Source organism: Carassius gibelio, chromosome A14, assembly GCF_023724105.1.
Source record: "Carassius gibelio isolate Cgi1373 ecotype wild population from Czech Republic chromosome A14, carGib1.2-hapl.c, whole genome shotgun sequence".
Lineage (NCBI taxonomy): Eukaryota > Metazoa > Chordata > Actinopteri > Cypriniformes > Cyprinidae > Carassius > Carassius gibelio.
In genome coordinates, this window is record NC_068384.1 from 24708193 (window position 1) to 24731603 (window position 23411).

The window sequence follows — 23411 nt, forward strand, 5'->3', positions numbered from 1 at the left end:
GCGAGGGAGGATTCGTTGTTGAGTATGCGGTCACCTGGGGCTGCAGTGATCAACTGAAGAGAGGGGTTTTGATCGATATTACTGAGGGGCAGAAATGCAATGAGTTCCACTGATAATTCTCTCTGGATGTGGTCTAAAGCACAATTCATACAGTATACTGTAAACATCAGTATCCTGCTAAATATTTTACTCACGGATGACAGAAATACGATGTCTGATAATCCTACCAACTTGTTACCTCATAGTATCAGTTCTCTACCAGCAATCTTGTCAGCTAATAATTTCTGTGAATTTTAAGTACAAATAAACCTATTCACAGACATGTTTTCTCACTGCATGGAAAAGAGCAGCTTTCAACATTTAGTTCTACAGTAAAGGAAAAATCGAATGAGTTTTAGCAACATGAGTATGGGTAGATGGTCACAAAATGTAGCGAGGTGCAGGAGGTGCAAATTTATTTAACTCACCAAATTTAGAAATTTGGGACAAAACAGTAATTCAACCCTTAAGCTATTCCAGCTTCAGCTACTGGTAACTAATCTAGAAACAGAATTAACTAAGTAGTATAAGTAATAGTGAATTTAGGAATGAGATGGTTCCATATTAGGTAATCACTTCATGAGATTAAACTCATTAAGGTGCACTATGAAGGGATTTGGTTAACTGTTTGTAAACATTCAAACTTGGCATGCAATCTTGATGGGCGGGCTCAACACTGCCAGAAGCCACACCCCCTGTCCTTGACATGACATCAGTTACCAGAAAAGACACAGTCCAACCAGCAGCAGCATCACATGAGACAGAGAAGCTGAATGATGTGCATTGCAAATATATACATATGTTTTTTATTCATAAATTACATTCTCTCTCTGTGTGTGTGTGTGTGTATGTGTGTGTGAATGAACAGTTATGATTAATAAACAGATTATAATTAAATGACTGGCTGTAATTTGTGAGTGAGTTTAGCCATCTTCAGTCTTGATCACTTATACACACAATAATTATGTGTCATCATGAAAAAGTAATCCTGATGCCTAGTAATTTGTCAATTTACAGTTTTCAGTCAATAAGGCAATAGAAAGATTAGCGAATTGTGTTTGCATTGATACAAGACACAGATGAGCCACCTACTGATCAATGGTTGCAGCGCAGAAATGTCCCAAACTCAGCAACAGAAGAATTGAAAAATAAATAAATAAATAAAAGAAAGAATAATAGAAGAAACATAAATACAGGCAGAGGACAATGGTTCTGTAGACATAAACACCACATACTTCTCACTGATTACATGTAACTATTGAGAGGAGTTAGTTTTGTGTGAGTCTATTCTTTTGGGGGATTTATATTTTTTGAGGAAATCCTGCATAGTGCACCTTTAAATAACTATAACAAATTATAAAGGATTATCAGTTAATTATTAACCACATTATAAATGTGTCTGGGATGTCAGAAGTTATCCTGTAATAAAATGCACCACTAATTACTCATGTTACCTGGTTTCTGTGCTGAGGCTACCAGTAATCTGGATGCATCAAGGTTGACAAATGTAAGTTTTCGCCGCTAGAGGTCACCTTTTCAAAACAGGGACAAAGGTGAAGCATGATGATGCTATGAAAGAGAGTGGACCAATGGGAGATGTCGTTTTCAGCATACAGAGACATCCAATTCATGTTCACTTACTATCATCATACGTACATTTTTACTTTATTGTTTATGATAAGAGAATACATCCTCTGATTGACTGCTGTGCTCATAAATTCAGCAGACTCATGTGCGATTCAGCCGTCAGCTACAGTATTGCATCAGACAGTGCACTATAGACCGCCTGAGGAACAGTTGCACTCATTCTCTACAATAGGAGAGGAAGAATTGTATAAACTTGTTAAATCATCTAAACCAACAACATGTATGTTAGACACTATACCATCTAAGCTCCTAAAAGAGGTGCTTCCAGAAGTCATAGATCCTCTTCTGACTATTATTAATTCCTCATTGTCATTAGGATACGTCCCCACAACCTTCAAACTGGCTGTTATTAAGCCTCAAAAAACTTGACCCCAAAGAACTAATTAATTATACACCAATCTCGAATCTCCCTTTTCTGTCCAAGATACTAGAAAAGGCGGTATCCTCACAATTATATTCCTTCTTAGAGAAAAATGGTATCTGTGAGGATTTCCAGTCAGGATTTAGACCATATCATAGTACTGAGACTGCTCTCCTTAGAGTTACAAATTATCTGCTGTTATCATCTGATCGTGGGTGTATCTCTCTATTAGTTTTATTGGATCTTAGTGCTGCGTTTGACACAATTGACCACAACATTCTTTTGCATAGACTTGAACACTTTGTTGACATTAATGGAAGTGCATTAGCATGGTTTAAATCATACTTATATGACCGCCATCAGTGTGTAGCAGTGAATGAAGATGTATCATATTTGGAGTACCTCAAGGCTCAATACTAGGGCTGCTACTCTTCACGCTTTATATGTTACGAACACTTTAATATATTTCCCACTGTGTAGAGAGAAAAGAGCCTAGATTGGTCAATTTAAAATCAGTTGCCACCGTGCATCACACAATGCCATAATGGCACATGCCCCAGACTTTTCATATTGTAAGGCAGGCACTTACCCAGTTTTGGCAAAGTTTGTCCAGTAGGTCATGACAACAGCACTGAGCATGACATCATTTTTGGAGAAGTTGCAGGGGAACAGGTCGGTCGGGCCAATCATGGGAATGCCAAAGACGTAGGGCACCTCATCTCCGTGTGCCGCATCTGACCAAGCGGGCTTCATCAGGCTCTGGCAGTGGTGGTAGAAGGCATAGAAGTACGTGGGCGACCCATACCGGGCGTGAAGATCTGCCGTCACCACTGAGGGCTCCACCCACTGATGATCAGTAAAAAGCGCCACCAGAGTCTTACGGCGTGTCTCAGGGTTGTCTCTATCTGCCCAGTCCGTGTACATGAACTTAATGGTTTCTCGTAGTGTATCCTTTCCCTCTGGGTAACCATAAAGACTGTCCACAAAGTCAGAGACCGAGAAGTCGAAATCATTGCCCGAGACGCCATCTTCAGAGTCCACAACGTTCTCCACAAAGCGCAGCCCCTCACCCTGGTTGACACCCAGCATGATGTCATAGTTGAGGAACTCACCCTGCTCCATCAGGATCTCAGGGTCGTCGGGAATGACATCGCCGTCAATGACTGGGCCAAAGGCTACGTGGTATCTCGCTGGCTGGATGTCTTGTTCCACCAGCTCACGAGCACTCTTCTTTCTCAGGCAGTCTACCATGTCTAGTGTGTCCAGCACATTACAGCCCACTTTCTCTGCCAGCAGCCTTGTGTACTTAACCGGCTGGTAGTTGACAGCCCAGCTAGACAATGCTGAGCCACTCTGGATTATGGCACGATGAAACAGTCCTGCAGCAAAAGGAGAAAAAAAAAGCATTTTAAACAGCGCAGCAATAAATGAATATGAAGCAGGACTTGGAGTTTAATGTGTTCGGCATACTTTAATTAAAGGAATGGTTCTATTCGGTACCTGATTTACTGTGATGTAGTATTATCATGAAAATATGAACATTAATTTCTTAATGTATCACATAATATGAAAAAAAGATGTAGATGGCCAAATTTACCACTTCTCTTTCTTTGCATTTATTATGTTAGCTTTAGCTAAGGAAGCTGATCGCTTAGTTTGTATTCGAATATGACAATTTCCATATCATCAAGTGTGAGTAAATTGTACAATTATGTCCGAATTCATAGGTTCTGAAAAACAGTAGATGAAAAGTGCCCAGATGATCTAGAGTACTGTACAACTTGTGGTCCATGTAAGAGAAGTCATGGAAATGAAGCAACAAAACTGACGCTGGTAGGTCCCATGAAAGTGACAATATATAGCTGATGTAATGTGTTTGAATTTCATTCATATTTCATAATTCATACATTTTTTTTTTAATGGTAAACCACTAAGATTCCAAGCAAATGTAGCAGCTACTCAGTATGTGATTATATTAGGATACAAGCTTAATGCAAACAGCTTTGCTTGATAGCTTAGTACTAACTGATTACTTTGCTGAAACAGCTTAGACCAACTTAAGCTGGTTGGCTGGTCTTAAAGTAGGGAGGAATGGGGTAAGTTGAGCCAGGGGGTAAGTTGACCCACCTCCTGTATCTTGGCACCTGTATACTTTTACTGTCATGTGACCATGTATTTTGGAACCACCCATCACTTCTGCCAGACTTTGAAAAGGAGAAACACATGGGAGGAGTAGAAGGTACCAATTTACTTTAGCATAACAGATGTAATGGAAGTTACAGTATATCAAAATAAATTTATCCAGGTATAAAATATTTATGATGCATACAGGTGAATTCGCAACATACAAAAACATTCAAATCCTTAAGCTAAATATTAACCCGAATTGGAAAGCTTTTTGCAAACTGATCACACTTGTAAGAAAGCTAGTCATTTTTTTTTTTAAACTGATCTCATGCTTTTATTACAATTATTACGTTTTCAATCAACATAATCATTGTTTAAAAACATACGATTATTTTAATATTTAGAATAATGATAACATCTGATTTAATCACCAAAACACAACAGTAGGATCTTCTTTCAATTTAGTACTTTTAACAAGTTAAGTTAATTCAAGAGAAAACAATGAAAGATAAATGTGTTTCAAATAATCTTGGTTGCTGAAATAATTACACGCGATAATTGTCGTGTTACAAAAAAACTGACATTGTCTGACTTGCATAACTCACACAAAATCCATAATGTTTGTAAAGGTATTTATCCATTTTGTTAAAAGGTGTGATGGAGATATGACATGACCATAAGGTTTTGAGCTTGAACAGAATTTACTGTAAAGTGCACTGTCACTGTGCCGTATGACTGAATCTATAATCTAGCTGACGTTTTCAGATGAAAGTCAACACTTGATGGCTGCTCTGTTAATTCTTCGTCATCAGTTAAGAACCTAGGTGTGCTATTTGATCGCAATCTTTCCTTAGAAAGCCACATTTCTAGCATTTGTAAAACTGATTTTTTCCATCTTAAGATATATATCTAAATCAAGATTATATTATTCTGTCAAATGCAGAAATGTTAATCCATGCATTTATGACCTCAAGGTTAGATTATTATTATTATTATTATATGATTTATAGGGTGGTTGCTCTGCACGCTTAATAAACAAACTCCAGCTGGTTCAAAATGCAGCAGCAAGAGTTCTTACTAGAACCAGGAACTATGACCATATTAGCCCGGTCCTGTCAACATTGCACTGGCACCTTATTGAACAACAAATATATTTTAAAATCTTGCTTATTACTCATAAAGCCCTGAATGATTAGCTTCTCATTACTTGAGCGAGCTCATATCGCATTATACTCCTTCACATCCACTGCAATCTTAAAGCTCTTGGCATTTAATAATACCTAGAATATCAAAATCAACTGCGGCTGGCAGATATTTTTCCTATTTAGTGACCAAATGCTGGAACAATCTACATAGTGTTGTTCGGGAAGCAGACACACTCTTGCAGTTAAGATGAGCCGTGGAGACAGATCCCATGTGAAGACTTCGTCAACTAGACGGCTGTCAGGACAAGACCGTGAGAACCAGACGAGTCCTCTGCTCAGTATGACCTGTGTTGCAGCCTCGAATTAAACCACGCCATCCTGGTTTCATCTGGCTAGAGGAGAACTGACCCCCAAACTGAGGCTGGTTTCTCCCAAGGTTTTTTATCCATTTCTGTCACTGATGGAGTTTTGTTACCTTGCCAGTATCGTCATCAATGAACTGACCTTAACTGAAAAATGTTTAATGTTTTCAGGACTGTTTGTCCTCTTGCAGAATTGACAAACTGTTTGACACTGTAAAGCTGCTTTTATATAATCTGTATTTTATAAAGCACAATATAAAATAAGGTGACTTAATTCTGGTTATGTGCAATGTGGTAATGTGTCTCTATCATTGTAATGCCTCTACATACAGTATCACACGGCATAATGTAATGTAAAATGCTTAATTTAATGTAATCTGTCTCCTTGCTAAAAAAATCTAAATATTGACAAATTTGGCAAGTTATCCAAATAAAGTCTGTAGCAATACAAATTACTCATCAAAAATTCAGTTTTTATATATTTACGGTAGTAAATGTACTAAATATGTTCATGAAACATGATCTTTACTTTATATCCCAATGATTCTTGGCATAAAATAAAAATCTATAATTTTGACCCATACAGTGTATTTTTGGCTATTCTTAAAAATATACCCCAGCGAATTAGGCTGTTAACTGTCACTCACATTTTTGAACATAGATTATACATTTTTATAATTCATGACTGAAATAATTTTGTAACATTACATTGATGTACCATTTCCATGGTAATGCAATGTCTGATTTTAAAATGGGTTTCAAAGGATGAATTTTGAGATTTTAAGTTTTTCAAGTGACATAACATTTCTGATGATTTCTAAAGTGTGATAGAGAAAAAGGCAATAAAGAAAACTTTTTTTTTTTTTTTTTTTTTACAAAGGTCCAAATAACTCCTGTTATGATGTATGTTTTTGAGGTGCACTTTTGCCATAAATTAATCTATTACTTTTCCTACATCATTTTTAACAAAAAAGGTAAAATATGTATTTAGGAGTCTTAGACCTTTCCAACGATGTTTGTCATGATTAGAATAGGATTAAATTGTGATATAGTGAAGTTAACGTAGGCGTCCCGTATACGGGATGAGGTGACAGTTAACAGGTTGAGACAGGTTGGGTTTTGTGCTCCAGGGTCACATTTATTGAATCTATATCTATGTATTTTATTATAGATGTATCAAATTCACTGGTCAACCATTAAGATTAGTTAGATAATAATAATAATATACAAATGTATTAAACTTAATGAGAAGTCGTGCATATGAAAAGTTTGATAGTAAGAGCTTTATGAAAGACTGTTACTGTGAACGAGACTTTTTATAGATGAAACACTTGTTTTTGTGTAGTGAAAAGGATACTTTGTGATTGTGTGAATTGTACTAAGACAATTGAAAATGTAACAGTTGCTCGTGAAAATCAGGTGAATAAAAAACTCTAATGAGATATTATGTGATATTAAGGTTTGGTTTATCAGATATATACATTATTTTGTAGTTTATTTGATAGGGACAATGTACAAGTGCTCCAAATTCTTCTCTGAATTAATCTTATTCAGTTTTATTTAATTTTACTTAAACTCTGTTTAGTCTGTTTTTGGGAAGGTTACAACTTTTGGGTTCAACTTATTGTTTCAGAAATTAATTAAAGATTTAAACTTCATTTGGTTGGTTTATATTGTTTAAGTTAGCTTTAAGAAAATAAATCAAGTCAAGTCAAGTCTGCTTTATAGTCAATTCTTCCACATGTACAGTACATACATACAGAGAATCCAAATTGCATTACTGCGTTAATTACAGACCCCCGGTGCATACAGATAATGCTAACAGTAGAACCTAAAAATCTAGATCAAATATAAAATATAAGATACAACTATACATGTACAATAATGGAATGTAAAAAAAAAGACAATAAAATTAAAAATAAAGTTAAAGAAAGCAGCGCAAGGCACATGGCAGATCAGATGCAAATCAGTGAAGTGAACAAACAGTGCGGATAAAAGATTTTTAGTGCAAAAAAGAAGCTTATTCTTTATAAAGAGTCAAATATGACTGTTTGTAAAGGAAAATGTGATTTAGTTAGTTTAAAAAATTCACATGGGTTTGAATCAGATTCAAGATTGTCATTTTTACACCCAGATGGTGCATCTTACCCACTGTCTCTGGTCAGCTTACCCTTAACCTGGGGCAAAGTACGCCAAGGGAAAACCTTTTTATAAGAAGCCATATTTTTAGAACCCTTTATACATAGATACATTCTGAAATTTTTAATAAATGATAGGAAACATCCTGATATGACTTTAGATACTTTCATTGTACTTCTGCATTATTTTCCCTTATCTTGAGGATCACATAATAATAATAATAAAAAAAAAAGGCTCATCTTACCCACGCTCCCCTAACTAGTCTCCCAGTCTGACCAGCTGGAATGTGCCTGAAGCCTATATAAAAAGGTTTAGGTTGGTTTTAGTATTCTTTTCAGCAGGCGAAGCTTTGTTCTTCCAACCACCACGTGTAGATGTTAATACATGCAATCAGTATTTAATGTTGTATTTAATTAAATTAAACCATCACCTTCTGTCTGAAAGCAAAGTAGGTTACTGGGGTGTAGCAGGGTAATGGTTACCACTGATACAAAAGAATAACTGGAAAGGCTGTTTAGATGAGTTAGAACAAGATGCCATGATTTACCTGTGATTAGGCATGACTAAAAGCTACCCCTTGCTAACCCCAAGGAGGACTGAATCTTTCACAACCACGAAATGAACAATAAACACACATGGCTGCTGTGTGTCAATGACCACCAGAGGTGACTTTCACAACCAAATCAAACAGCATTAGTTTTTATTCTCTTCAGTGTCAGTGAAATCTCTCACTATTCCATATATACTGTAGCACACTATGCAGTATTCACTATAACGAATTAATGAATGAGTGGGCAAACTAGTATAGCACACCATGCAGAAATGAGTGAAGGATTTGAGCAAATGAGCAAATGTCTGTCCACTTATCAGATTTATTTTTGCTCTGTTGTATTCATGGTTAACATTTTATGGTGAAATAACTTTTAATGAGCATTTGCTTGACACCATTTTTTGATATACATAGCCCTCAAGTTTCATTGTCCATTGTCTAGCTTTGTTCGTCTAACCCACATTAACATTAAATCAATATATTTTAACTTACTGTCAACTTTATTATAACGTCACATTTAAAAAAGGTGAGAAGCCTTCTGTTATTATTTGAAGATGGCGTGAGCCTTTAATTAAAATACTTAAATGACCAGCAAAACCCATTTAGGTCTAAATATTTTCTCAGAGTTCGTTTGCATTGATCTCAGATAATCACGGCTGCCAAAGCAACACAGAACGCAGAATATGATTTAAACTAATCATTGCACAAACATGGGCACAGATGGGCATGGGCCGAGCAATGCAACAAAACTTCATCCACACCGCTGAAACGTTCTCAGCTACAGTATAATCCACACCCACATTTGTGTCTAGATGTGTATCTGAAGGTGCTGAGATCCAGGACTCACATTTTAACATCCCCATGGCAGCACTCAAACCTTTCAACACATCCTGTGCTCTCAAGGGCTTAGATCACTGATAAAAACATGCATACGGAATCCAAATCTTCAACTACACTTACACTCCTACTTCTTTTTTATCAACAACAAAGAAGTCTGGGCTTAGCAGTGCGTAGGTAGCGCAATGTACCACACATCCCAGCAGCGAGAACTGTTTTGGCCTCACTCCCACCCTAATGACTGCTCAATATGACTATTACCACTCCTCTGCAGCGCAGACTCAGAAATACCCAAGTGAGCTAGCATATGCATACTTTTCAATGATTATGAAGGCCTTGAGAGATATAGCCGGGCCAGTGTGGCGCTGAGTCTAAAAAAGTTGTTTCTCTCCTTTGTGCTCTTACTAGGTTTGTTTTTCTTGGAGACTTCCTGATTCACCCTCCTTCGGGCACTTTCTTACCTGACTGCACAATTGATCCACAGCGCGGGCTTTCTTTGTTGGCCCACTGCACACTAAGGAAATTTACCCACTTCTTAAGTTTTCTCATTTCCCCTAAGATAACTCTCTGGAGCCCAAGCGATGAAGAGGAACCAAGGCGGTTCGATTATCCAGCACTCACACCTTGCAGATGGGCAGGTTGTGATATTTCCAATCCAACCTACCTGCGTAACCTTTAATTTTTGCAATTGCTCTGCTGCTGAAGCGGTTGGGGAAATATGCTGTTGGTGTGCTGTCAGATGCAGTGCTGGGGTACTGTTAACATCTGACACATGTGTATTTGTTTGCATGTCTGCGTTCGAGGCTAAGAATAGCAGAGCTCTTCGCTCTGCCACAGACCTCAGGACAGGACAGTGGCCAGACTCCCAGGGTGAGGGAGCAGATGTAGAGGATATTGACTCTCTCTCCAAAGCATTCACATGTTGTCTGTAGTATGAACGATGGAAAGCCAAGACTGTATCTGTTCGCTTCCCCTCGTTCCAATGGGCCAGCTTTTCTGAGTTCTCAGTATGCAGTAAATTATTAAGCAGAATTATTTAGCATTTCCATCCATTTGGATTAAGCAGCTTTACCATGTATTTATTAATTTCATGTGATGCACATTTGGTAGTTATACCTAAATGAAATGAATAAGTGATAGTACTAAAAACTTTGAGATTTGAATACACTTATTTTTACAATATTCAGACATTTTAACTGAATAAATTGTGCGCAAAATGGCATTCAAAATCTATTTCAGTGGCACTGCGCCTGAACACACCTCATTTTCAGAACAGCATGCTCATGGGCACACACATGGTCACAAATGCCTTTGCTATTTAAACAACGTGGCAAAGGACCTGAAAATGCCAAGTGTGTCGGGCTGAAACTAGCAAAAAACACTTGCGTTGTGCCCGATGATAGGGCCCAAACATACAAATGTAATTAACAGTAATAAACAGTAATAATTTGGTTCAGAATTACTACAGAAACTGAACAATCTATAAAAATGTAAATTAACACTGGATAATCTTCACTGTATACATAAGTAGTAATGTCACAGAAGCAGCAGGTTTACTTAGGCTGCTGTTTCTTTAAGACATCGTGCATGATCTAATACTGTTACAAATGTGTTTTGCTTCTTCAATTATAGCTGTTAAGAGCTATGCATACAGCAGCACTAATAATATTATTAATTAAACTCTGACACGTTTCAGAATCCAAAAACATGTGAAATCCAAAAAAAAAAAAAAAGAAACAATATGGCAGAAAGCAAGTTCGTTCGAAAGTGTCTTGCACTCGCACAGATCACACAATCATTAAACTGTATATTGCCCCTCCTTTTGTGCACCCTCTGATCAGCCAGATTGTGAAAGTCTGAAAACAGCAAACAATGTCTGATGTTTGATTGTACTGCTGACATGCTGCGTTTGTTTCAGTGCAAAGAGGGTAACATGAGTAACGTGCATGTATTTACTATTGTTAGCATTACAATCTGGGTCACAAATGCTTCAGAGTGCTAATAAATATTCAGTTCCTGACCCTGTATCAGCAGAAGGGTCACCATGGTGCCACAGTGATTCATACGCTGGATTCTAGAAATTATTTCAGGTGAAGGTCACCATGGCATTCTAGATTCATATGCAGGCAAAGAGATTCTTCTTTTATAAACAGCCTGTGTTCTTGCTTATCTTAACAAAAAAATGTATTAAGCTAAATATTTTGCGCTTACATGTTATACTAAGACAATATTTTTTATTGTCACAGCTGTGGGATTTATGTCCTATTTCGACAAGAACACGATTTGGTGCAGATCGGAAACTCAACACATTAGCAAACTGATTACAGGCATAATTAGCTCTCCCCAGTGCCGACCTGAACCGTTAGCACTGCGCATCTAATTTGTGAGCCTGGTACAGGCGACAGATAAAGGCAATTCTATCTAACTACACTTAACATCAGAGCAGAGCACCTGAACTTCGATCAGTCAGGGAGAGTTTTCGCTGGCAGATTGAGGTCATGGTGAATTATGACAGGAGTTGGAGGTAATCACTCATTTGGCCTCGCTAAAACACGCTGCTTTGCTTTGCTTTCAACCTCAGCTGCCACCGTTCTCAAGACACCGGCGAAAAGGCAGAACAGAACATGTTCATGCTGCTGCGAGCGAAGGATTATTCACTTCAGGTACGAACCCGTGACCAGTGCCCTTGTGTAGTGACGAGCAGCTGCTCATTTCAGACATTTTTTTTTCTTATTTGCAGCAACAATAACAACCCACCCTCAAAGACTCATTACTGCACATATTTACTATAAGACAGCTCACTCATAATTCCATATTGTTTTAGCATGGACTACATCCAGTTCATAATAACATGTTACACAGCTCCTCATTGTGTCCTAACCAATAACATAACATAATGACATAATAAAGGAATCCTATTTCTGTGTCATTTCGCTATTCAGCTCCGCCCACAGTGAAATCCTTATCCAGTTGTTTATACAAGACCAAATATATTCTGATTTGCTGTGATTGTGTGACGTGACAGCATGTTCGTTCTCACTGAGTAGTTTCTGAAACATTGCATCACTCCTGTTGATGAGATGGTATGAAACTGTTGAGCTGTCCATCTATCCGTCCATCCGTCCATCCATCCATCCATCCATCCATCTCTCTCTCTCTCTCTCTCTATCTATCGACTATTGATGTTTTTCAGAACTGCCAGTACTCTCATCACAAGCCCCACTTTCATATCTATTGGCTGTCACACACACACACACACACACAGATTATGTGTTTTAGCCCGTCTGTGCTCTGGGCTCAGACTCCTGAGCTGTCTCTCCAGCACAGCTAAAAATCCCTCCCAAGCATCAAATCCCTCTTGTCTCTCTGTAGCCTCTATAATGTGGGATCCCTCCGTAGGACAGCCTCTGGTTATGCCCAGCATGTCATTACCACCCTCTTCTCTTCTTTCCTTGCCGCCCCACTCCAACCCTCTGACAGGTTTTACATAACAGACCGCAAAAACCAAGCCGCGCTCATCAACGCAGTTTACTGTCACCATGCCACATGCAAGAGCCAGTGCTTCAAGTGACAATTCCTTTTTACTTCCTCTCATTTCTATGACTCAGAAACATCCGTTTCCATAGCTACACCACATGCAACGACAAGACACAGAAGGTAGCAGCTGAGGTTTTGAGGAGTTCATTTTCCAAGGCAGCCAAGTGATGCCTATAATGCAACAAATTGCCTCCAGGGTCAGGCCGCTTTCTGAAATACCATAATGTCCTTGTTTTCCTCACAATAGCAAGACACTATAGATTAGGCAAGCTGGCTGGCTGCAAATCAATTCCATTGCAATCACAAGGGCCAAACAGCTATAGAATATTACAGTCTCATCGGGATCGGACTGCAGCGCATGTTTGAAATGAGCTGGGGGATCTGATGCTACATACTATCAGCAGACTGTATCCTAAACATTGGAACATGACTATAGATGCTTCAAACGGGTCACTAGACACCCGCTACCGCTGGATCAGCTCACATGTGCCAGAGACATTTGCTCATTGCGTAGTACCTGTTACACGTCAGTGAGAGAAGAGAATGAAATCAATACTGACACAAACGTGCCCATGTGTTCTCCACCAAATTTAATAAAAGAAAACATCTGCAAACCCAGAGGAAAAATACTTCAGGCTTAACAGAAATAGTCAACATGAAACACTTGATAACATGCAAACTGTAAGACAGTTTCACAAAACTTGCATAAGTCACACTTAAGATAAGCGGGTAACATTGCTGCAACAGCATGTTCACACGTAGACAAGCGGAAATTATTAAATGTTAAGACATGTGATTTTTTTTTTTTTTTTTTTTCAACAGTGAGACATCAAGAATTATTAAACAAACTTGATCGTCATAAACCGTACAATAATTTGCATAAGATAGGGCATAACATTTACACCCAGATGTTAGTTAATCTATATAAAAACACAAAATGCAAAGTGTAGCTTTGAACTAAACAGCTGTTAATCACCTGGATTCAGTGCACTTCTTGGCACAGATAGACGGGGCGGTATAATGCTCTTCTGTTACGCAGCAACACGCACACAGTGTGAATGCTGTAAGCCCTAATATCCTGTACTGAGATTAACACAGTGAAGATCATTTAGCCTAGTTTTGATGAGAAATATTAATAATAATTGTAGAGCAAAATAACATCCTAAAAACTACACTTTTACACAAGTCTTTTACAATATGCAATGCCTTCAGTTATAGTTATCATCCTGTTATGTTAAAAACTAGATCACCGTTTAGTCAACTGCATCAAATTGACGAATTTTTTTTTTTTTTTTTTTCTTAAATGTGTGTTTATTTACAATACATTTCCTTGACAAATAAAATATATTATCAAGAAATACTAGATTATTCTTTCCAGGAATTATATATAATATAGCAAATAAATCTGATACATTTTACATCACATTAAGCATTTATAATGGGTTGTTATCCATGTAGAAACTGTAGTAAGAAATGCGAATAAGAACAAACTATTTTACAGATGGTCATGCAAGAAAAATATTTTGCATTAACTCATAGATCACAACACACGTGATATTACTGTTAAAATGTCGTTGTCTATTAATATTGGAAAAACATAAGTTAACATAAATCAGCTATTAGAAAATGAGATGTCAGTTTACAAATCACAAGACATTATCATGATTGTAAACATGATATGATATAGTTAACCCGCATAGGAAGTGAAAAAGTACCAAAAAGCAGACGAAAAAAGAAACATTGATAGTTATATTTAATTGGTTGAAAACCTGTGATGAAAACCAGATGAACACACCTGGAAACCATCAAATGCACTTTTTTAAAGATACACTTAATTGCATTAAGAAGCATGATTCTGTCTTAAGTGCTTTTCTCCATAAATGATGGTAACCAAGCTTGGGACTTGAATAACTTGGTTGTCAAGGAAACAACAGAACAAGACGAATTTGCATATTCCAATTGAGTGTATATAATTTTGTTGCATTTTAATACTGGAATCTAAGTTTATGGTATGGATTTAAGCTTGTTTCTGTTCAAGACCATAAAAAAGGTGTATTGAGCATCTGCTCACTCAAATTACAACTTTTTCCAACCACTATCACTACATTAAGTAACAACTCAGGATTACATCATACTTGGTTGTACTACCTACTGAACAAATACATTTAAGAGATGCTTTATTCAAGTAACTTAGGTATGATATTCCTTCATTAAAAGACCTTAAGACACATCTTGACACAGGTGCGTCGCAAGAGTGAGCTGCTCGGCAAAAGCAATTTTTAGCATAGACTATGGAAGCATATGGGTAGCATTATTCAATTTGGGATGTAATATGCAAAATGACAATGCAATATGTAAAATGGCAATGCATTTCTGTATTTACATTTACATTTTCCAATACATCTGTGCAACGTTTGGTGCAAAATGAAAATGAAAATTAAATTACATAATTTTCATTTGCCATTTACTACACCAGTTTTAATATGTAAAATGAATATTAATTTTAACGCTTTATAAGTTGCAAAATTTAAATTAAAATGTATAACAGAAATGATTAGATATGTCTAACATGTTAAAGCAAAAACTGTGGCAAAATGATCATTTAAATGCTATTTTTCTTAATTGCATTAACGCTCACAGTCAAGACACTTACGATTGCATTTTCATTCGGTGTCCCGCAATGAATGTGGCAAAACTCAATGTGCACATTGAAAATGCATTCCGAGCCGATCACGTGTCCCCGCCCTCGCGCCACGTCAATCATTGTGTGAACAAGGCGGGGCTTGTAGAAGGTCAGAGACTCAAATCTCAAGAAGAGGATTCAATCAAGTGAGACAACATGGACAAGACAGTTGGTCCGTGTATGTTTTAATCATTTCGGTTTATGGCTTCAATATTTCATTCGGACTTGTGGGCGGAGCTGAAACGCTGCTTTCATCTGATTGGTCGAATCGGATCGGTTTTCATCTGACAGCCTTCAGCTGAAATGTCTGAAACTACACTCACTGTTAATTAGCATAATATTTGAATCAGATGTAGCTGGGCACATAATTCGTGCTGCTGAGACCTGCAAATTATTTCTAGGTTGTAGTATTGTATGAATATTGTCCCACTGATAAAAAACAGTGCAAATAGTTCTGTCCCTTTGGATTACAGTAAAGTGGAAATAAATATAGTTAAATTTATGAAATAAAATTAAATAGGATTTTTTGGGAAGGTAAGTCTGGCCAGTTATACAAGCAACACGAGTCGGACGAGTCTAAAGATATGAGCTGAATTGGGTGAAACATTAAAGTTCTAGTCTGTGTCAATTACTCTCATAATAAATAATAATAATAATGTTACCTGTATTTTTCGGTATAAGTTGCATCAGTCCAAAAATACGTCATGACGAGGAAAAAAAACATATATAAGTCGCACTGGACTATATGTCACATTTATTCAAGACCAAGAGAAAACATTACCGTCTACAGCCGCGAGAGGGCGCTCTGGGGTAGGCTACAGGAGCACTGAGCAGCATAGAGCTAATTTTACTATTTTTATTTAGAAATGTAACTATATTCATTTTTACAATTATTTATTAATGTCACACACACACATACCTAGTGCCTTATGACTTAAAAGATGAGAGTGGTAAATGTTACAAACATGGAACTGCTCAGTCTATTATTGATTTTAATTTCCACTTTACTGTTATCCAAAGGGACAGAACTATTTGCACTGTATTTATCAGTGGGACAATATTCATACAATACTACAACCTAGAAATAATTTGCAGGTCTCAGCAGCACGAATTTGCCCAGCTACATCTGATTCAAATATTATGCTAATTAACAGTGAGTGTAGTTTCAGTCATTTCAGTGCTTCACTCGCACTGACTTTTATTCTGCCTGAAAGAATGACAAGACCGAGCTGAAGGCTGTCAGATGAAAACCGATCCGATTCGACCAATCAGATGAAAGCAGCGTTTCAGCTCCGCCCACAAATCCGGATGAAATATTGAAGCCATAAACCGAAATGATTAAAACATACACGGACCAACTGTCTTGTCCATGTTGTCTCACTTGATTGAATCCTCTTCTTGAGATTTGAGTCTCTGACCTTCTACAAGCCCCACCTTCACACAATGATTGACGTGGCGCGAGGGCGGGAACACGTGATCGGCTCGGAATGCATTTTCAATGTGCACATTGAGTTTTGCTACATTCATTGCGGGACACCGAATGAAAATGCAATCGTAAGTGTCTTGACTGTGAGCGTTAATGCAATTAAGAAAAATAGCATTTAAATGATCATTTTGCCACAGTTTTTGCTTTAACATGTTTGACATATCTAATCATTTCTGTTATACATTTTAATTTTAATTTTGCAACTTATAAAGCGTTAAAATTAATATTCATTTTACATTTTAAAACTGGTGTAGTAAATGGCAAATGAAAATTATGTAATTTAATTTTCATTTTCATTTTGCACCAAACGTTGCACAAATGTATTGGAAAATGTAAATGTAAATACAGAAATGCATTGCCATTTTACATATTGCATTGTCATTTTGCATATTACATCCCAAATTGAATAATGCTACCCATATGCTTCCATAATAGACCAGCAGCAATGAAAAATGCATTACAGTATAAAATGCACATGAAATGTCACCAGTAGACCTGAAAATGCAATATTATAATCTGCATGTGTGTGTAAATGAACACAGAGCCGCTCATCACTCAATTTGATAAACGTGATTTGACAGGATTTTATTTTGATTCATTCATTTAATGTAATATTTAATTCAATTATATGCAATTTCCTCACTAACCCCTCAGGATTCAAGCAAGGACAGCACTAGTGTTTGCCATTGATTTGGCCTTAGGCTTTATGTATAATAATTAAAAAACATGCAAACAGAATATATGATCACAACGTTTTTTTATTTATTTATTTTTTAAGCAGAGCAAAAGCACAAAAAAGTCTAAAATTGCACAAATGTAAAGACTTTTAACAACAGCAGGACACATATTCCCATGTAGCACAAAGTGGGCATTTTATTTTAGAATTGGAATAAGCTTTGGAGATTAGGAGTGCAGTGCACTACCCACGATTCCTCTGCGGTTCATCTTAAAATAGACCTTGGTTTTAATTGCTTTCAGGGTAGTGCATGCAGGGTCCATTTGAAGCGACTGCATGTTTGCTTGTGTGTTCCAGCTGCAGCTGTGAGAGTCGGAGAGAGAGATTCTGTGTGTACGGGCCCGGAGAGAGAGAAGGGGGGTTTGGGGCAACAGCCCTGGGGAAAGGAAAGAGATCGAGCTGAGTCCAGATAAGGAGGGATTCATGAAATCGAGAAAGGTCTGGCCTGATCGACAGGGTCAGGTTCACGGAATCGATGTGTATTGCCTGTTGTGGCTGATACCTCCCACTAATCACGGTGTGACACCGGTGGTCAATACTGTGGCCTCCTTTGACACCCACCGAGACCTTTTCTCAATCATACACAGCATTATTTTAATCAGCAGTACTGTTCATCTCATTTCTTCCCCCTCACTAATTCTCCATCTGTTCTTTTCTCACGGTACACTCTGCTTCCTGTTCGGATGCATTTCTCTTTCCCTCACCTTTTCCTCTCTCTTTGCTTTTGTACAGGCTTACATAAGGTGCTAAAAGACTCGAGTGTGCAGCACTGCTCAGTGTTTCAGCCCAGTCCAGGCAGTAATGACAGCTGAAATCTGCACAGCCATAAGCCAAGACTCTCAATGGTACAGCCACCAGAAATCATTAATTAGGCTTACTAGTTATCACTATGACTGTTTATCTCAGTGACATATCTTCAATATATGAGTTTCTCCTTCTAATCTCATTACATAAAAACACTTGTTAGTACTGGGACTTTACATTACTTCTTATAGATCAATACATGCACTCCGGTATTAGTGAGAACAGATGATCTTTGTTAACTTTTACTTCTTATTTTCTTTTAATTTATTCTAGTAAATACATTATTAATTAACTAATTTATTAAAAATGTATATACGGAAACATCAGTGAAAGGTTTGAAAAATATAATACATATCATTTAGCTTTTTTATGCTAAACAATTAAATATGCAACTGGTATATACAGTAGAAGACTGATACAGTTTATGCAAATATTTACGATGACATCTCTGTTGTATTTTAATGACGAAACAGAAAGTCTAAATAGAGTTTGTATGTTAAACAGTTTGAACACAATTAACTGCAGAGTTAAAAATAATGGAGGAGAAGAAGAGAAAAAAAAAATTACATTTCCTGAAGGCAGCATTAAAATAGCGTTAAAGGTTTATTGAAGTTTGGGTTTTATAGGTTCTGTAAAAATGAAATGCTGCATCAGATCATTATGACGTGTTGTTTTCTGTCAGCTGAGAATGAGAATCACGTCATATCAAATCAAGTCACTTTCTTTTAATATAGCACTTCATACAATAGACTGTTTCAAAGCAACTTCACAGTATTGAACAGGGAAGTAACAAAATCATTGATGCCAACTTCAAAATATAAAACAAATTGATTTCTGCTGTAAAGCAGCTCTAAAAAGACAGTAGTTTAGCATCACTATATTTCCTGTCTAGACATGGCTGTTGATGATTAATTAGATACAAAAAATTACAATAAAATTGCACTAATCACAAATCGCACACCAATCAAAATTCAATACACAAATATTATAATGGGACCATCATAATTAGATTGTCCACACATTGCAATACAGTTAGCCTGTACATTAAGAGGTTTGGTTGAATTAATCTCAGTGATTTGGAACAAACCCTTGTCAGAATGTTTGAGGAATATCAATGCGTTGCATAATATACATCTACACCAGAGAGTCAACGAAGACTCCTTTCTATTTTGGGAGAATTGTACAAAGTCTTAGAGTAGATTCTTGCAGACCAGTCTCAAGGAGGAGGAATATGTCAGTGGGACTGTGGTGTAGTATGCAAAGCATGAATCATATTTTTAATGTAACCAGCGCAAGAGGGAACTGCAAGTAGCAAACAAATACAGCCATTCAGCTGTGAAGCAGGAGAGGATTGAATAGCTCAAGCCTGTGCTGAAGCGTGACTAACAGACAGATGGGGCGACAGACTCACAGTTTAAACTATAGAGAGCTCAGGCGTATGGAGCAGTTAATATTGCGACAGACAAATGAAAGGAGACGCATTTCACTCAGACCATTAAAAGATTCTACAGTCCTCTTTCCACCTGGATAGTATCTGGATGCTCTTTGGTTTCCAATGTGATCATCCTACATGAAAAACATTATATGCAAAGATATCTAACATACACACACACTTACATATAAGGACTTCCTTAGAGTTTGCGGATGAATCCCACACAATACGGATATTTGAAAATCTCTAATTCACACTCACACAGAAACACACACATCATATGTCAAACACTTCTTCAGGCTGATCTGAGCCCACTTACACGCTGTGCAAATGCAGTGAAATACCTTTGGGCAATTACTGTGATATGTGCCCCCTCTTTCTCGCCCTCTCTATTCCTCCTCTTCTCTGACTGTTCTTCCTCATTAGGTCCCTCATGCAGAGCATTCATAACTTTCCCTCTGTCACAATGGAAAGCAACACGTTTCTGTGTTTCTAGGAAATAACAGAAGCTGAAACAGCCCCTGAACATCATGCAAAACGGCTGTCAAACTCCCCTTTTCCTGGAAGCATGGGCTAAAAATAGAAAAAGTGGCACTTTGGGTGCATAATTTGGGAATGTGGGCATTAATGTTGACTTTACAGTGATGTCTGGACACACAGTGCCAGGTAAATGTTTGACTTGAGGGCACAAACATTGTCCCCCTTATGAGTCCTTGTTACCATGGCGTCCATCTGGAGCACAAATGGATCCATCCCAGCCCACTTACCGGACCCTGGCAACTGCGATAACAAGCACTGCAGGCGGACGGCGCACATGCTCTCGCTAATGCAAGCAGACACTCAGTAAATACGCAACTGAAAATAGCCCATCTGTTTTCACTCATTCACACACATTAAAGATTGAAAGTGAACTGCAAAGATGAGATTGTTCCCTCCATCTCTGTTCCTCTTACTTCTTGTAAGAAGAGATGAGTGTGTGATCCGTCTGTCAGATGTCCCTCTCACGCCACTGAAATCTCCTCACCACCCTTTGGTGATGCTTTTGCTTTCTGTTCACACTGGTATACGTAGAGTTTAGCACTTCAGTGTAATGAGTTCAGATCAATATGAAGCTTCGTATTGTTTCACCCACACTATTGCGGTATAATGTTTTATAATGATGTACTGAGATTTCAGAAAAAAAAAAAAAAAAAAACATTGCTTTGGACCATGTACTGTAAAACAAATACAAGTGAAGTAATTTTTATAACACAATTCAAACAATGTATTTTTGGTGCTCTTTAACACTAGCACTACCGGAATTCTATAACTACTAGAACTGCCAATAGCGGTCATTTTGACTGTTCATACCAGACAGCAGTGAATGTCATGTTATATTTACTTCAAAGCTTCTATGGTCATGTTTTATGAAAAATGTGGGGTAATTTAAGCATACATAATATAATATGTTCGTGATATTATTGTGTAAGAGCTACTAGACCTCCCACAAAAGTGCATGCCGCAATTTTCTTTCCGCAATTTGCATCCGGCAAGCTGGAGATCAAAGTTTTTCACCGCAGTTAAAATGTTGTTTTTTGAAAGTCAAAATGTCAACAAATATAAAATGAAGCAGAATATTTTGTTAGATAAAAACATATTGTGAATTTTGGAAATGATTACATCTGTCTTTATTGAATACATTTTGACTTTTGGAGTTTACAATGCTTTAGCATTATCGGAAATGTTTGGACCACACGAATCGGAAACAATTTTATGCAGCCTCTAATGAAATCTAGAATGAATAAATAGTTCTGTTATATTAGGACAGATAATAAACTCTGAATCACTCTCAGAATCAGTGTCAGACGAACTGTCAAGAGACCAAGAGACATCGCTCTCTGCTCCTCCATCAGACTCTGCATCATCAATGTTCTCAAGCAAGGATAAAACCTCAGTGACAGTCATTTTCTTTCTTGTTGCCATTTTGACGGTAAAGCTAAGTTTTAGCTTAGCAAAAGCATACAAAACTGCCAGAGAAAGGTTGTTAGGCAACAGCTACGCACACCTTTAACGGCGGGAAAAAGCGCTGAGGAGATACAACGCCTGTAATATGTGCGGTCAAATTGAATGCTATGGCCATTCAAGGTAGAAATACTCAGAACTCTTTTGTGTTTTGTAATTTTAATAAAATAACAATGTTAAAATAAAATTTACATTAATTTAAGAAAAGTCATGGAACTGTAGTTATATGGGTTTTATTTCAACAAAGTTATTACATTGCAAATCTTTAAAACGGTCAAAATGACTGCCTTGGTAGTTCTAGTGTTAAAGCATATGATATGAATAATGTCTCATGTATTCATGTTTCCACTATGGAAAGATGGGAATAAAATCACTTGTAAACAATGTTACATTACATTTACCACAGAAAAGCAATTACATTTTTATTAACTCGTTATCCAGCAAGAAAAAAGCGAGAGCATACCATTTACATAAGCTTCACAGAATATGCAAAACGTTAATAATTTGTAACAACATAACAGGGATCATTTACAGTCCTGAATAAACCAAAACTACCGCAAAACATAAAAACAGTTGTCGATCATCGGAAATGATACAGAGTAGATTCAAAGGTATGTACGCTTTTGAGATTACAAAAAATCTGTATGAATCCAGTTAATATTTTCTGCTTATATACAACTCAGTTTTTTTTGTTGTGTAAATTATTAAATAAATTGAATAATTGGTTTTGTTTAGTGCTGTAATTAGTCTATGAACTGTATACTGTAATTAGTCTAAAAGATCCTGTAAACACTTCAGCTGGGTTCAAAATACACAAGACGTATACGAATGGTGCTATAAATGTATATTTTGCACATTATAAAAAACCTTAATGAATAAAATATCTGTAAGATCTATTATATTAGACAGTATAAGACAAAAACATAGCACAATATATCCCTTGATGCATTGCACTCAGGTTGACTTCCCTATTACAAATGAACAGTCCGCGTCCATATTTGATTGGACTGTCAAAGTTTGAAGGCGTTCTGTAATTTAGATTGTAATATTTGTTTGGTATTCCACTTTAGATTTCAGAGTATAATTCTTTTTCATAATGTTCTTTCTGTCTTTCTTTCTTTTCATTTAGATCATATTGTTTTGCCTTATTGTGGATAATATGATTTATTTTGTTCCAATAATATGTCTTGTGTTTCCATTTAGCTTTCATTTAACGTAGTTTTCAGTTTGTCTAGTTAATTGATTAGTTCCCACCTTTTTCTGTTCTCCTTTGTTACACCTTGTTATTTAAGCCATGTTTTCCGAGCTCTGTGTCTGATATGTTCATGTAGTTGTGTTGAGTGTGTTCCCAGAAGTCATCTCCTAGTCTTTCCTCTGTGTTGAAATAAAATAGTGTGTTTTTGAATTCTCCTTGTGCTTGCATGTTCAACACGTTACATAATACTCAACCTAGATTAGATTATTGCTGCATTTGATTTGTTTGTATTCTTTTCCCTCTTCTCACAGATGGACCTGCCTGCCGTCC

The 23411-nt window shown here is 37.0% G+C and overlaps 1 protein-coding gene across 2 annotated transcripts in view; it reads right to left on the reverse strand.

Moving 5' to 3' along the window:
• LOC128026947 (neuroligin-3) overlaps nucleotides 1-23411 on the reverse strand; it is a 197254-nt gene that overhangs the window by 13284 nt on the left and 160559 nt on the right. For both annotated transcript variants that reach the window (XM_052614249.1, XM_052614248.1), the window contains one exon: nucleotides 2637-3426. In XM_052614249.1, the coding sequence (XP_052470209.1) occupies nucleotides 2637-3426 (790 nt within the window). The remainder of the gene's footprint in view (nucleotides 1-2636; nucleotides 3427-23411) is intronic.